The sequence below is a fragment of the Nelusetta ayraudi genome, unplaced genomic scaffold (genome assembly GCF_046127955.1).
Source record: "Nelusetta ayraudi isolate G7.1 ecotype Tasmania unplaced genomic scaffold, CSIRO-AGI_Nayr_v1 ptg000070l, whole genome shotgun sequence".
Taxonomy (NCBI): Eukaryota; Metazoa; Chordata; class Actinopteri; order Tetraodontiformes; family Monacanthidae; genus Nelusetta; species Nelusetta ayraudi.
This window is the reverse complement of record NW_027466120.1, coordinates 3,007,501-3,022,490: the sequence shown is the minus strand read 5'-3', so window position 1 is coordinate 3,022,490 and position 14,990 is coordinate 3,007,501. Positions and strand designations below refer to the sequence as shown.

Genomic DNA, 14,990 nt, shown 5'->3' with positions numbered 1-14,990 from the left:
TATTTTACACTCGCAGACAAGATAAGAGCGACTTTAATTAATGAAAAAGTGCATTTTCCTTCTTGCTTGACAGTTATTTAAATCAAACAAGGATGTTAAGCGTATCCTGGTCTGTTATAATGACTGACATTTCGAACCAAGGAACTGCAGGCATTATAAATACATATACCAAAATGGTCAGAAATGTAATTAAATACACAATTTAATAAATAAGTGAATTTAAATTATTTCTGTATTTATTCCCTCTTTAAAATACCAGTGGCATTTAATTAATTATAGTGTTAAAACTTGAGTAAGGTTGATGCTGAAAATATTTTTAACAAACAAAAAAAGCGACAGAGTTGGTAGTTTAAGATTAAACACAATCTCTGACATTATTAGACATCATAAAGATGCTTTCATGAATTAAGTCAGATAATATGACATAGTCGTTCGTCCGCTGACTTTGGAGCAACAGCAAAGTGAACGACTACCAAAACAAAAATATTGTCAGTTTATGTCTAATTATTATTATTATTATTTTTTTTTTATGCGGGTTAATGTAAGGCACATCGGCCGCAGTCAGTATAAAGACAAATGTAGCTTACTGGTGTAAAAATGCAGTCCTTGTTTTTTCATAGATTGATCTCTGGTTTTCGAGATTGGTGGGTCCTTGGAGTTCAACCCCAGTTTGTCAGGTCTCCGCTCGGGCTGCTCTCACTTGAAGCAACCAAGTGCGTGAATGCGTGTGAGATGAGGCTCGGCCAGCCATGGTTTTCTTGTGGCGATGAAGCTAACTTTGTCGAAGTAGTAAGAGAGCGTTAACTCTCGTCGTTTCACTACGTTTGATCCATGTGGTTGGACAAAAAAAAAAAAAAAAAAAAATACCAGTAGATTGTCAGTTAGAACCGCGGTGTGTATCGAGTTTGTGGAGTTTTGTTACTAAGGTTGGGGCCGTCAAATTCACATCATTGAGCGCAAAGTTTGTGATTAGCAGTTGACCAGAAGCCGCTCGTACGCTCAGTTTTGACCAAAAGCCAAGTGAACGACTACCAAGGCAAACATGTCAGATAGATAGATAGATAGATAGATAGATAGATAGATTGATTGATTGATAGATAGACAGATCTGCCGACGAGTTAATGACTGGAGCGCGGTATGTCTATCAAAACATTTGACAGGCAAAACAGGATTTGAATGAGCGTCGGTTTAAAGTTACAACTCATTTGATTTTAATCAAACATCCACTCTCACCTACATAGAATGAAGTTCCACCCGTAGCAGAAGACCTGTTCATTGATAATCTGCTAGCTGTGTGTTTACTGTTTCCTTTTTCTTTGAGCCTCTGTGCCTTGCACTTTAATTTGACAACATTTTAATACTAGTCACACAGGCAAAATGTGACCTGGCAGTAATCTATACCTGCAGCCTTTTATTCTGATGAAATTGCAAATAAAGTGGGCAGGGCCAGGTAGACTCACTCAAGCTTTGTCTACGCCCACTCCCACTATAATTCCGTAGTCCCCCACCCTACTGGGGGAAAAGTTCTATTGTGGAACAGTTTCAGTGACAAAAGAGAGTGGATGGTTAGCAGTAACTAGTTACATAACATGCAAAAAAACATCTGCTGTAAAGTTGTCAGGGGCAGTAGGAGATCTACAAATCTGCTGCAGATGTATTGAAGAACCTAACAGGAAATAAACAAGTGCTCAGTCCAGACACAAGAGGCGACAGCCAATAGGAGGTTGGCATTGAAAATACTTATATTTACTGAAGGTGAGTACATTTAGTGCAATGGATGTACAGTATATTTAATGATTTATTCAAAAAGTAAAAACAAAAACTGAAGTTGTGGTTTCCCCATGAACCACTTGTTCATAAAGTCAAAACAGTTACCATGACGTTTTCTGCAAACTTAAAAGAAATGCAATTTTTTTTTTTCCCGACATGTTTGTCTGTCCATCAATCTGTTTTGTATCGCTGCTTCTCTTGCACTCAGGGCCACAGGTGTTGAAGTCTACACCAGCTGTCCTGGGTCGAAGGTGGACCTACACCCTGGACGAGTCGCCAGTACATTTCTTTACATTTTCTTTTCTTCCTCTCCTCTTCTCTGCCCAGAGTCAGGAGTGATGTTTTTCAATTGTTCCTCATCAAATACCTCCCTGCCATCTGCTTCTTCCACTGACACCCAATCTTTAGTTTTCTTGCACCAATGTGATCAATCCTCAGTGGCCAATTACATTTGTATCACCTTCACCATCACCTCCGCCATCTTCCTCCTCCCTGTCTACATCTTCATCCTCCACCTGGGCTTCAAACAGTGGCAGCAGCAGAGCTTCAGCACGATGGCCATGAGCCACTTTGACCTCTTCACCTACCACATGGTTCTATTTGAGTTGCTGGGCGTCTTAGCGTGCATATTTACATGTTGTGGCATGAACACTGAAAATAAGCATTTCATAGTTGTGGGAATGATCCTTACAATTCTAAGCCAATGTGGACAGGTTTGCCTTCACATATTGACCTGTGCGGAGCGCCACCTGGCTGTTGTCCACCCCGTCACCTACCTGAGTCTGAAAGGGCAGCGATGGATCAGGGCCAGAAATGTGACCATCGGCTTTGTTTGGCTGCTTCCTATTTTGATTTTACCAATTTTTTTTCTGCTAAGGAGCAGTGAAATTTATTTGATGACGTGTATACCAGGAGCTTGTGTGTTATTTCTTGTCTTGGTATTTTGTCTTTCTGTCCTGAGGGTGTTGATGCGTTCAGGGCCAGGGGAGGGGAATGGTGGTAGACAGCACATCGACCAATCAAAGCTGAGGGCCTTCTATGTCATTGTAGGTGTGTTGGCAGTGCTGGTTTTCAGATTCAGCTGGAACATAATATCAGGCTTATTGATCCCACATGTCAGTGAGAGTGTGAAGTGTTGTTTACATGCGTCTGGATTTTTGACCGGTCTGCCCAGCAGTTTGCTGATGCCACTGCTGTATCTCCTGAGAAAAGGGAAACTGTTGTGTTGCAAAGAGAAAAATTCACTAAAAAATTCAAGAGGCTAGAACATGTTTAAAAACATGGACATTTTTTTGATAAATCTTTTCATTTTAAAAATAGAATATAATGTGTAGAATTTAGAATATTCCTAACGTTTAAAAACATAGGCAGTTGTTGTTGTTGTCTTTTTTCTGATTATATTTTTCAGCACTGTATTTTGACATTTTTTTCCATTTTGCAGGTGTGTGAATCTGGAGGTAGAATACAGTGGAAAAAAAAATACATGATGCATGCATGTTTTCCACATCAACACTATTGTTGAGTTCAATTCAAAGTTTCAATTTTGTGTATGTTTCTGAATTTCAGAAGATATAGAAAGGCATTTATTGTGTCTTTGACCAGCTTTAGAAATGTGTTTTTTTTCTGAACACCGTGCAGTTCCAGATTCCAGAAAAGTACCTGACGAATTTAAAGAGAGAGAAAAAAAATGTTTTAGGTAGGTTTTTTGGGGGGCGGGGGCGTGGGGGCCCTTATGTGATTGTACAGTTCCTCCAGAGAAAGTATTTGTTTGATGATGATGAGATGAGGCACAATTACCACAAGAGAAGTCAGGATGCCAAGTAAGAAACTGATTAGTTTAGTTTAAATGTAATTTTAGATGTAGTTTACCTTCAACTGCGTAATCACATTATCAAAATTTGATCACTCTTAACTTTATGCTTTACACACATTTATACATTTTACGTTTACCATGCCGCAGGAAGTTTAATGTAATAAGCCTTATAGATTCAATTAAATAGAAAAAAAACTGAACAGAACTACGTGGGCTTTGGTGTGGTGCTTTTTTTTCTCTATAATTTTCATCATCTTTCAGATCTTTGTGAAATCATATAAACAATTCACCCCATCAGCCAACTCAATAGAGATAGCTTCTAATAAGTGTCAAGAGATTATTATCGGTATGAAATCACAAACTAATGTTGCAAAGTGTTGTTGCACTATACTTTATGTCGGACATACAAACACATTTCACCTTGTCAGCATCTTGGTTATATTTATTCTTAATTCTTTATGCTCATCTACTGCTTTTGGGCACTGCTGCCCCTTTTCAACCCAATGGGGAAAAAACTGGTTCAAATTGAATTAGATGCTGATTAACCAAATAGTTTCTCATACCTTAATGACATAATTTTGCTTTTAAATATCCTTCACATGAATATCTACATAAATAGGCTGCTCAGTTTTATTGCTCATCTTATGGGAGAGAAGCGAAGTAATCAGGTGGTAGGGCGACATCAGCTGGTCATATTGATGTAGTGCACGTGTAAACTTTTTTTTTTTTAAGAAACAATGTTGTAAATATTATGATTTCAAAGTACCATTTTTGTCATTAGCCGTTGAATTAAATTAGCTATTTATTTTATTTTATTCAGTTTATGTCTAATTATTATTTTAAGATATTATGTGCAACAAAAATTGGTACCTTTATGCGGCTTAATGTAAGGCACATCGGCCGCAGTCAGTATAAAGACAAATGTAGCTTACTGGTGTAAAAATGCAGTCCTTGTTTTTTCATAGATTGATCTCTGGTTTTCGAGATTGGTGGGTCCTTGGAGTTCAACCCCAGTTTGTCAGGTCTCCGCTCGGGCTGCCCTCACTTGAAGCAACCAAGTGCGTGAATGCGTGTGAGATGAGGCTCGGCCAGCCATGGTTTTCTTGTGGCGATGAAGCTAACTTTGTCGAAGTAGTAAGAGAGCGTTAACTCTCGTCGTTTCACTACGTTTGATCCATGTGGTTGGACAAAAAAAATAAATTAAAAAAATACCAGTAGATTGTCAGTTAGAACCGCGGTGTGTATCGAGTTTGTGGAGTTTTGTTACTAAGGTTGGGGCCGTCAAATTCACATCATTGAGCGCAAAGTTTGTGATTAGCAGTTGACCAGAAGCCGCTCGTACGCTCAGTTTTGACCAAAAGCCAAGTGAACGACTACCAAGGCAAACATGTCAGATAGATAGATAGATAGATAGATAGAGTGCAGACGAGTTAATGACTGGAGCGCGGTATGTCTAATGTTTTTAGTCTTATCAAAACATTTGACACAGACAAAACAGTTGTTGAACCAACCTTTGATTTGAATGAGCCTCGGTTTAAAGTTACAACTCATTTGATTTTAATCAAACATCCACTCTCACCTACATAGAATGAAGTTCCACCCGTAGCAGAAGACCTGTTCATTGATAATCTGCTAGCTGTGTGTTTACTGTTTCCTTTTTCTTTGAGCCTCTGTGCCTTGCACTTTAATTTGACAACATTTTAATACTAGTCACACAGGCAAAATGTGAGCTGGCAGTGCTGCATTACAGAACTGCAGGACAGATTATACAGCAAATCAACCAGCAAGCTGCCTTTATCAGCAAAGTGATTACATCTAGTGATGCTCATTATAACGCAAGAATAATGATGTCAAACAAAATAGACACCAGTGTTGTGCAGTTATTGTTCTAGGAACGAACACACTCTTTCGTTTCTGATGTTACGTAGTGTGTCATGTAATATGACTTTTTTTTTTTATTCATATTTTTCAATAGTCAATTAGGATAATCTATACCTGCAGTCTTTTATTCTGATGAAATTGCAAATAAAGTGGGCAGGGCCAGGTAGACTCACTCAAGCTTTGTCTACGCCCACTCCCACTATAATTCCGTAGTCCCCCACCCTACTGGGGGAAAAGTTCTATTGTGGAACAGTTTCAGTGACAAAAGAGAGTGGATGGTTAGCAGTAACTAGTTACATAACATGCAAAAAAACATTTGCTGTAAAGTTGTCAGGGGCAGTAGGAGATCTACAAATCTGCTGCAGATGTATTGAAGAACCTAACAGGAAATAAACAAGTGCTCAGTCCAGACACAAGAGGCGACAGCCAATAGGAGGTTGGCACTGAAAATACTTATATTTACTGAAGGTGAGTACATTTAGTGAAATGGATGTACATTATATGATTTATTCAACAACAAAAAAACTGAAGTTGTGGTTTCCCCATGAACCACTTGTTCATAAAGTCAAAACAGTTACCATGACTTTCTTTTGCAAACTTAAAAGAAATGCAATTTTTTTTTTTCCCCCCTACATGTTTGTCTGTCCATCAATCTGTTTTGTATCGCTGCCTCTCTTGCACTCAGGGCCACAGGTGTTGTTGAAGTCTACACCAGCTGTCCTGGGTCGAAGGTGGACCTACACCCTGGACGAGTCGCCAGTGCATTTCTTTACATTTTCTTTTCTTCCTCTCCTCTTCTCTGCCCAGAGTCAGGAGTGATGTTTTTCAATTGTTCCTCATCAAATACCTCCCTGCCATCTGCTTCTTCCACTGACACCCAATCTTTAGTTTTCTTGCACCAATGTGATCAATCCTCAGTGGCCAATTACATTTTCATCACCTTCACCATCACCTCCGCCATCTTCCTCCTCCCTGTCTACATCTTCATCCTCCACCTGGGTTTCAAACAGTGGCAGCAGCAGAGCTTCAGCACGATGGCCATGAGCCACTTTGACCTCTTCACCTACCACATGGTTCTATTTGAGTTGCTGGGCGTCTTAGCGTGCATATTTACATGTTGTGGCATGAACACTAATAATGGGCATTTCATAGTTATAGGAATGGTCCTTATAGCTGTGAGCCAATCTGGACAAATTAACCTTCACATCCTCACCTGTGCGGAGCGCCACCTGGCTGTTGTCCACCCCGTCACCTACCTGAGTCTGAAAGGGCAGCGATGGATCAGGGCCAGAAATGTGACCATCGGTTTTGTTTGGCTGCTTTCCATTTTGATAGCAATGAACACGTTTCTGCCGAGGCAAAGTGACATGATATTGGTGATGTTTATACCTGTAGCCTTTCTGCTACTTCCTGTCTTGGTATTTTGTCTTTCTGTCCTGAGGGTGTTGATGCGTTCAGGGCCAGGGGAGGGGAATGGTGGTAGACAGCACGTCGACCAATCAAAACTGAGGGCCTTCTATGTCATTGTAGGTGTGTTGGCAGTGCTGGTTTTGAGATTCAGCTGGAACAGAATATCAGGCTTATTAATCCCACATGTCAGTGATAGTGTGAAGTGTGGTTTCATGTCATTTGGATTTTGGACCGGTCTGCCCAGCAGTTTGCTGATGCCACTGCTGTATCTCCTGAGAAAAGGGAAACTGTTGTATTGCAAAGAGAAAAATTCACCAAAAAATTCAAGAGGCTAGAACATGTTTAAAAACGTGGACATATTTTTTTTTTATAAATGTTTTCCATTTTAACATAAAACATAGGGTGTAGCATTTTTTTTCCCGTTTTTTTGAGAGGTTTTTCAGTTTGTTAACATTTCCCAGGGGCTAATTATATTGGAAGATGTAGGATGTTGAATTTCCCACATGGACAACTAATGTAAGTTCAGTTTAACATCAGCAACAATTTTGTTTAAGCAAAGACATAAATCAAATTCCATTTTCAGTGTGTTTCCTTTAGTGTTGGTATTAATGTAAATTTAAAACATTTGCTTTGTTCCTAGATGTTATTCCAATGTAAACTCTCATCTTTTATTTCCAAAGTATTTCTTTGTTTTTGTTTTTTTTGTTTTTTTTATGCAAATGTGGAATGTTTTGTGCGTATGCATTTTCAAGTTTCATGTCCAGGAAAAAGTTTTGCATTGTTACGAGTGCTTTCATTAAAAACAAATTGTGTGACAGCCAGGTGTTCTGCTCTCAATCACCTCTTCATTTGAATGAGCGTCGGTTTAAAGTTACAACTCATTTGATTTTAATCAAACATCCACTCTCACCTACAGAGAATGTATTTCCACCCACAGGAGAAGACCCGTTTATTGATAATCTGCTAGCTGTTTGTTTTCTGTTTCTTTAATCCTCTGTGCCTTGCACTTTAATTGGACAACATTTTAAGACTAATCACACAGGTAAGATGTGAGCTGGCAATGCTGCATTACAGAACTGTAGGACAGAAAATCCAGCAAAGCAGCCAGCAAAGTGCCTCCTCTAAACAAAGTGATTGCATTCAGTGATGTTCTTGATGATGCAAGCAAAACTATTTCAATTGAAATAGATGCCAATGCCGTGCAGTTAAAAAAGATTTTAGGACCAGACACACCTATCTTTAATCTACTACGAAGGAAGGGTGCTGTTGTGGATCAGTTTCAGTGACGGAAAAAAACAGAGTGGATAGTCAATAACTGGTTATACAACATGCAAAAAAAAAAAAAAGCAGCTGCAGTCGAATTGACGAACACAGGAGGAGGTATAAAAACAAATGCACTGCCCAGATACACAGGGTACCGCCAGCTGGAGGCTGAAATAAAAATACATTATCTATATATTTATAGAGTAATGGTGAGTACATATAAAATGTATGTATTTTTTTCTGATTTGTTCAATATGCCATTGTTGTTTCAGTGTGAATCAGTTGTTAAATTAAGTGAAAAAAAGAAAAGGTTCTAATAACTTTTGATCATGAAAAAAGGATGTTTTCTGTTTTTCAAGATGTCAGACGAGATGTTTATAATGTACTGCTCAGCATTGTGTTGCCTTACATTTGTGCAATTGAAAAATGCATACATACTTCCTAAATGTTTGTGTCACAATTTTCTTTTACGTTTCTCTTGCACTCAGGGCCACAGGTGTTGTTGAAGTCTACACCAGCTGTCCTGGGTCGAAGGTGGACCTACACCCTGGACGAGTCGCCAGTACATTTCTTTACATTTTCTTTTCTTCCTCTCCTCTTCTCTGCCCAGAGTCAGGAGTGATGTTTTTCAATTGTTCCTCATCAAATACCTCCCTTCCATCTGCTTCTTCCACCGACACCCAATCTTTAGTTTGCTTGTTCCAATGTGATCAATTCTCAGTTTACAACTACATTATCATCACCTTCACCATCACCTCTGTCATCTTCCTCCTCCCTGTCTACATCTTCATCCTCCACCTGGGTTTCAAACAGTGGCAGCAGCAGAGCTTCAGCACGACGGCCACGAGCCACTTTGACCTCTTCACCTACAACATGGTTCTATTTGAGGTGCTGTGCATCTTTGCATGCATATGCTTATGTAATTATATGAAAACTAATAATGAGTATATTTTGCTGATGGCAATGCACCTTATAACTGTGAGCCAATATGGACAGGTTTTCCTACACACCCTCACCTGTGCGGAGCGCCACCTGGCTGTTGTCCACCCCGTCACCTACCTGAGTCTGAAAGGGCAGCGATGGATCAGGGCCAGAAACGTGACCATCGGTTTTGTTTGGCTGCTTTCTATTTTGATGACAATGAACACGTTTCTGCCGAGGCAAAGTGACATGATATTGGTGATGTTTATACCTGTAGCCTTTCTGCTACTTCCTGTCTTGGTATTTTGTCTTTCTGTCCTGAGGGTGTTGATTCGTTCAGGGCCAGGGGAGGGGAATAGTGGTAGACAGCACGTCGACCAATCAAAACTGAGGGCCTTCTATCTCATTGTAGGTGTGTTGGCAGTGCTGGTTTTGAGACTCAGCTGGAATATAATATCAAATTTATTAATCCCACATGTCAGTGATAGTGTGAAGTGTGGTTTCATGTCATTTGGATTTTGGACCGGTCTGCCCAGCAGTTTGCTGATGCCACTGCTGTATCTACAGAGAAAAGGGAAACTGTTGTGCTTCAAGCAGAACAATTAATAAGAAAATTCCTAATTCTTGATGATTAATAACTGTACATCTGACTATATTATGCTGCAGTGAAGTTATTATTTCTTTTGTTTTTTTTTAATTTTGGAGATTGTGCATCAGGAGGTAAATGCAGTCGAAAAAAATACACGATGTAGGCATATTTTCCAGGTCAACACTACTTTCTAAGTTCAATTCAAAGTTTGAATTTTGTGTACGCATTCAAATTTTAGAAAAAAAATATTAAATGAATTTTATTTGCATATTGTTTCGTTCAGCAGCTATAGAATTGATTTTAATTACTGTGCATCGTGCGTGTTCTTAATAGGTGCGGGATAAATGTAAAAAAATGTTTAACCTGTTTCTGTGATTATGTGATGTGGCTCGTGTGATCGTACAGTTACTCCAGAGAAAGTATTTGTTTAAGTATGTTGAGAACGGTTACCACAAGATAATCCAAGATTATCAAGAAAGTAGCTGATTCATTTTGTTAAAACTTCATTTTAAATTGAAGTTTACAAGCGATTGTATCATCACATTATTGCCACATGTTGACTCTTTGCAAAGCCTCACTTACATTTACACATTTAAAGTTCACCGCCAAGCAGTGAGTTTAATGTTGTAATAAAAATGTAAGATGTGCTAAGTTTAAGAGCTGAACAGAACAACGTGACCTTTTGGTGCGGTGCTTTTTTCCCTGCATAATATCGCATCATCGTTTTGACCTTTGTGAGATTATACAAACAAATCGTCAGCCAACTCAATAGAGACAGCTTCCAATAAGTGTTAAGAGATTATGTTATCAGTACAAAAATCACAAAATATTGTTGTAAAGTGCAACAAACAAACAAAGCGTATCTTTGGGACATGCAAAAAGAAATTCCCCTTGACAGCTTTCGTGGTTACGTGTGTTCATGATTCTTTATCTTCATCTACTGCTCTGAGGCACTGCTGTCCCCTTTTCAAGCAGAAATTCAAAACTGAAAACCGGTTCAAATTGATTTAGACGCTGATTAACCCAATAGTTACTCAAACCCCATTGACATCATTTTTGCTTTTCCATATCATTCACATTAATATCTACATACCTAGGCTGCTCAGTTTTATTATTATTTATTTCATTCGTATCTTAAGGGAGAGAAGCGACGTATATAGGTGATGGGGCGACATCATCTGGTCATAGTGATGTAGTGCACATGTAAACTCTCGAAGTCAAGGAGTATGACGTCAAGTGTCTTTACCGGAAAGAAAGGTTGAAACAAAGTTTTTTTTTGTTGTTTTTTTTTTTAAAGCAACAATAACAATGTTATTGCTACGATTATGATTTCCAACTAGCATTGCTCTGATCAAACGGTTTAACGGTAAGAATGAAATTATCTAATTGTATTAATACATGTCTTATCATTATTATTTAATGTATTATCGTTATTTGAAAATCGTATGAACGCCAAAAAAAAAAAAATAATAATAATTAATTTGGGTTCATATAAACCACATCGTCGGCAGTCAATGCAATGAAAAATATTGCCCATAGGTGTAAAAAAAAAAAAAAAAAAAAAAAAAAAAACAACCTTTGTTTTCATAACATGATCGCAGGTTTTTGTGATTAGCGGGTCCTCGGAGTTCAACCCCCGTTTGTCAGGTCTCCGCTAGGGCTGCTCTTTCTGAGAAACAAAGTGCGTGAATGCGTGTGAACTGAGGCTCGGCCAGCCATGGTTTTGTTGTGGCGGTGAAGCTAACTTTGTCGAAGTAGTAAGAGAGCGTCAACTCTCGTCGTTTCACTACGTTTGAACGGTGTGGTTGGACGAAACATATCGGTAAGGTTGGCACTTAGAAACGCGGTGTGTTTCGAGTTAGTGAAGTTTTGTTTCTAAAGTTGGGGTCGTCAAATTCGCATTATTGGGCGCAAAGTTTGGCATTAGCAGTTGAGCAGAAGCTAACGCTAACTTTGGTTTATGTCAGACAATGTAGCTAAAGTTAGCCGCTCGTATGTTCAAACTTAGACTTATTCACAACTTCACAATTACCACGCCAACCGTGTCAGCAACGTTGTTTCGTTTTCTCACTACCTAAACAGGAAATGTGAGAGGTTTTTTGTTTTGTTTTGTTTTGTAGAACTTTACCAATACAAATTGTTGCTGCTGTTGAAGTCAATTGGAAATTGTACTGCTAGCCACAGACTCGTTAACATAAGCGCAAGAAACAGCCGATGTTCTAATGTGGCTAAATTCTGAAAATATATTTTCTTTTGATACACTTTTTTTGAAGACTACATCGTTCTTACTCGCCAATATCTTGGTTCCGTTTTCTCACACAGGACTGCGGTTTTCTGTGGGGTTCGCTGCTACATGTTGCTAACATCCATGTTAGCAACTAGCCTGTCCGCGTAAATGCTGTTCACTAGAATGGACCTGTTGAACTCTCAGTTCCTGGACAAGATGAACAATAACATCGGGAGACTGCACTACGAAGGTTGGAATTTCGTTGTTTGCTTGTCCAAGTGTGCCTACCTTTTCATTATTATTATTTTAAATCAGTTTATCTAGCTTTGCCTGTCGCTGATTCTCCAAAACAAACACATTTGTTTTGATTTGCGATTGACGCTGAGGGCTTGCAGCCTATCGATGACTCGACCATAACTTTTTCACAAACATATTGTGTCGGTTGTTAATTACTCAGGCAACCTAACACAACGAAACGGTCAGTAGTAAGACTTTAGATATTTTTGTCTCTTGAGTTTTTTTTTTTTTTTTACTCACTAGTTCGATCAAAAACCGTTTCCAACTCTAAATACTGTTCAAATAAATCCTCTTTTCATTCACATTTTCCCCTTCATGAGTTAAAAGACACATTGCTACACGGTGTGATGCCCAATATATATCTATATCTATCTATATATATATATATATATATATATATATATATATATATATATATATATATATATATGTATGTATGTATATATATATATGTATATATATATATATATATATATATATATATATATATATATATATATATATATATATTTTTTTTTTTTTTTTACACCTGAAATTAAGGCTTTGTGTGCTCTGTTTGGCATTCGTTTTGTGTCTTGTCTGTAAAATCCTACATAAACAGATGAGTCCAGGACGCCCTCCCTGCCCACTGCTGTGGCCAACATGTCTGGGCCTCCGCACGGCTCGGGCAAACGCAAGTACGGAGATGAACAAATGGACGACCGAATAAGCTGTGATGAAGACCACATGACCAAAATGAGCAGACTGTTTGCCACTCAGTTGTAAGTGACCTCAGTGCTTACCAGCCCCAAGATGCATATAATTTCCCACCGTGTGAACCGTTCTAGGCCCATGTGGATGGAAAGAAGAGGGCGGTGACCATAACTAATAATGTCCTCCAGTGTGACATTCTGCACGTTACCTTTGAAGCACTGCTCTTCTCCGTGTACCTTTTGCCTTTAGACTAAATGACAAGTAGCAACACGTCTTGCGCGTGTTGCCTGTGATAAGCTGAAGCATTTTGGTCTGTGTGCTTAATTAATACTCTCTTCATCAAGGGCCCGCCCCTCTACTGGAGACAACCGCAATGATCCCTGGAGACACAGTCGCACTCCCGTCGAGCAAATTACCCCTTCCTCTAATGGTCTCCACGGAAACCACCTGTATGCTTCCATCTCTGGCTACGCCATGGACCAGCCTCTGGCACTGACTAAAAGCAGCCACGACGTGGGAGTCACAGGCAGAGAGTGGTCTGTTGTGAGTGCGACGGCAGAGCGACAGCAGGTATGTTGACGTGAGGAAATGGTGACAGGACCAAGCCACAGCAAGCATTGCTGAGGGTGACCTTTACTGCGATCCCTCGTGTGTTTAATTATTGAGCTGAAAATGATTTGTGTTCCTTCATACTCCCATACATTACATTCTGTGTGGGAGAGCACACATGAAGCATACAACATAGCAATATTCATACTTCAAAAAATCAACAAAGCTGCTCTTCATCAAACTGAATGCAGCAAAATTCCATCATTTGGTCGACCTCAAAACCGTTCACATCATCCACAAAGCAAACCAGCGTCAGTTCCCACAGGGCATCCAAAAGTTGTTTCAGATAATGGAAAATAAAAATAATCTGTTAGGCGGGGTATGTATGTTCAAAAACAGCACGTCCATTCAAACACAAAAACACACTGCACATCAGTAAAATGGGTTAATCTGTGGAACAGCTGTAGGGGAAACATGAGGACATGTACATCACTAAACCCGTTGAAACAAATGTCCGCAAAAACAGTTTGGTTTTTGGTGGTTATGCTTTCTTTTTTCTGTGTTTGTCCTCATGCTTTGATTGATTAACATTAAAAAAAGGAAAAAATGGGTAGGCCTTGATAAGTTTTTGTGAACTTCATCCTACACCCTTCCCAACATGGAGTGGTTGCTTATGTTGTCATAGAGTTGTGTTGTCAAATGTGTGTGTGTGTCTTTTTTTTTGCCTATACATGTTTACATATTTTATTTATTTATTGTTTTTTATTTTTATTTTGACCAGTTTGAAAAAATGAAATGTTTGACTGTACTGCAGAGAGCTGCATAGTGTTCCTGTTTTTAGAGGTTAAAGCAGATCATTTCACGCTGATGTACCTTTTTTTTTTGTGTTAGCTGATTGAATGTATGTTTTTTTTTTTTTTTTTTTTTTTTCCATTTTCCAGAATCGTCCCTCTGTCATCACCTGTGCCCCTGCGAGCAACCGGAACTGCAGCCTTTCACACTGCCACATGAACGGCTGCTCGCCCAGCCCGCCTGCTGATCAGAGGAAGACCAATGGTGAGTCTGCCAAATGTCATCACAGCACACCCGATCAGTCAATCGTTAGCAGTTTTCATACGTTAAAGTGTTGCAAAAAGGGCTCTGAGTGATAAATGCAATCACGCCGTCCCGCTCTCTTGTAAAGCAATAAGGCTGAGCATGGGAAAAGCAGTTAGGCCACGTCAGCTCGGCACGTAATGCCCCTTGTACCACCGCCTCATCTACTGTAAACGATAAAAGTAATAAAGATCAAGTGTTTATCATCATGAATCAATACCTGTCAATACCGAGCAGCCATCAGATTTTCACTCGGCTTTTTCTGCACATATCACTGTAGCCAACACAGTCAGCGATCCCGTGATCGAGGAGCACTTTCGCCGCAGCCTCGGAAAAAACTACAAGGACGCGGAGCCCGTGTCCAACTCGGTGTCCATCACAGGTTCAGTGGATGATCACTTTGCCAAGGCACTGGGAGACGCCTGGCTTCAGATCAAGGCCAAGGGTGGGGGTCACCAGTCCTCACAGTCTGACTCATGAGG

General features: G+C 39.4%; 1 protein-coding gene across 2 annotated transcripts in view; it reads left to right on the top strand.

Moving 5' to 3' along the window:
- Positions 1–10,893: 10,893 nt before the first annotated feature.
- Positions 10,894–14,990, top strand: part of LOC142898772 (transcription cofactor vestigial-like protein 4) — a 4,592-nt gene continuing 495 nt past the window's right edge. The window contains exons 1-6 of one of the 2 annotated variants that reach the window (XM_076041970.1): positions 10,894–11,013; positions 11,970–12,124; positions 12,773–12,932; positions 13,209–13,434; positions 14,355–14,469; positions 14,789–14,990. The exon at positions 14,789–14,990 is cut by the window's right edge and continues 495 nt beyond it. In XM_076041970.1, coding sequence (XP_075898085.1) covers positions 12,043–12,124; positions 12,773–12,932; positions 13,209–13,434; positions 14,355–14,469; positions 14,789–14,988 — 783 coding nt within the window. In that variant the 5' untranslated portion in view covers positions 10,894–11,013; positions 11,970–12,042 and the 3' untranslated portion in view covers positions 14,989–14,990. Of the gene's footprint in view, positions 11,014–11,277; positions 11,470–11,969; positions 12,125–12,772; positions 12,933–13,208; positions 13,435–14,354; positions 14,470–14,788 lie in introns of those variants that run through there. The other variant, XM_076041969.1, reaches the window with a different exon arrangement.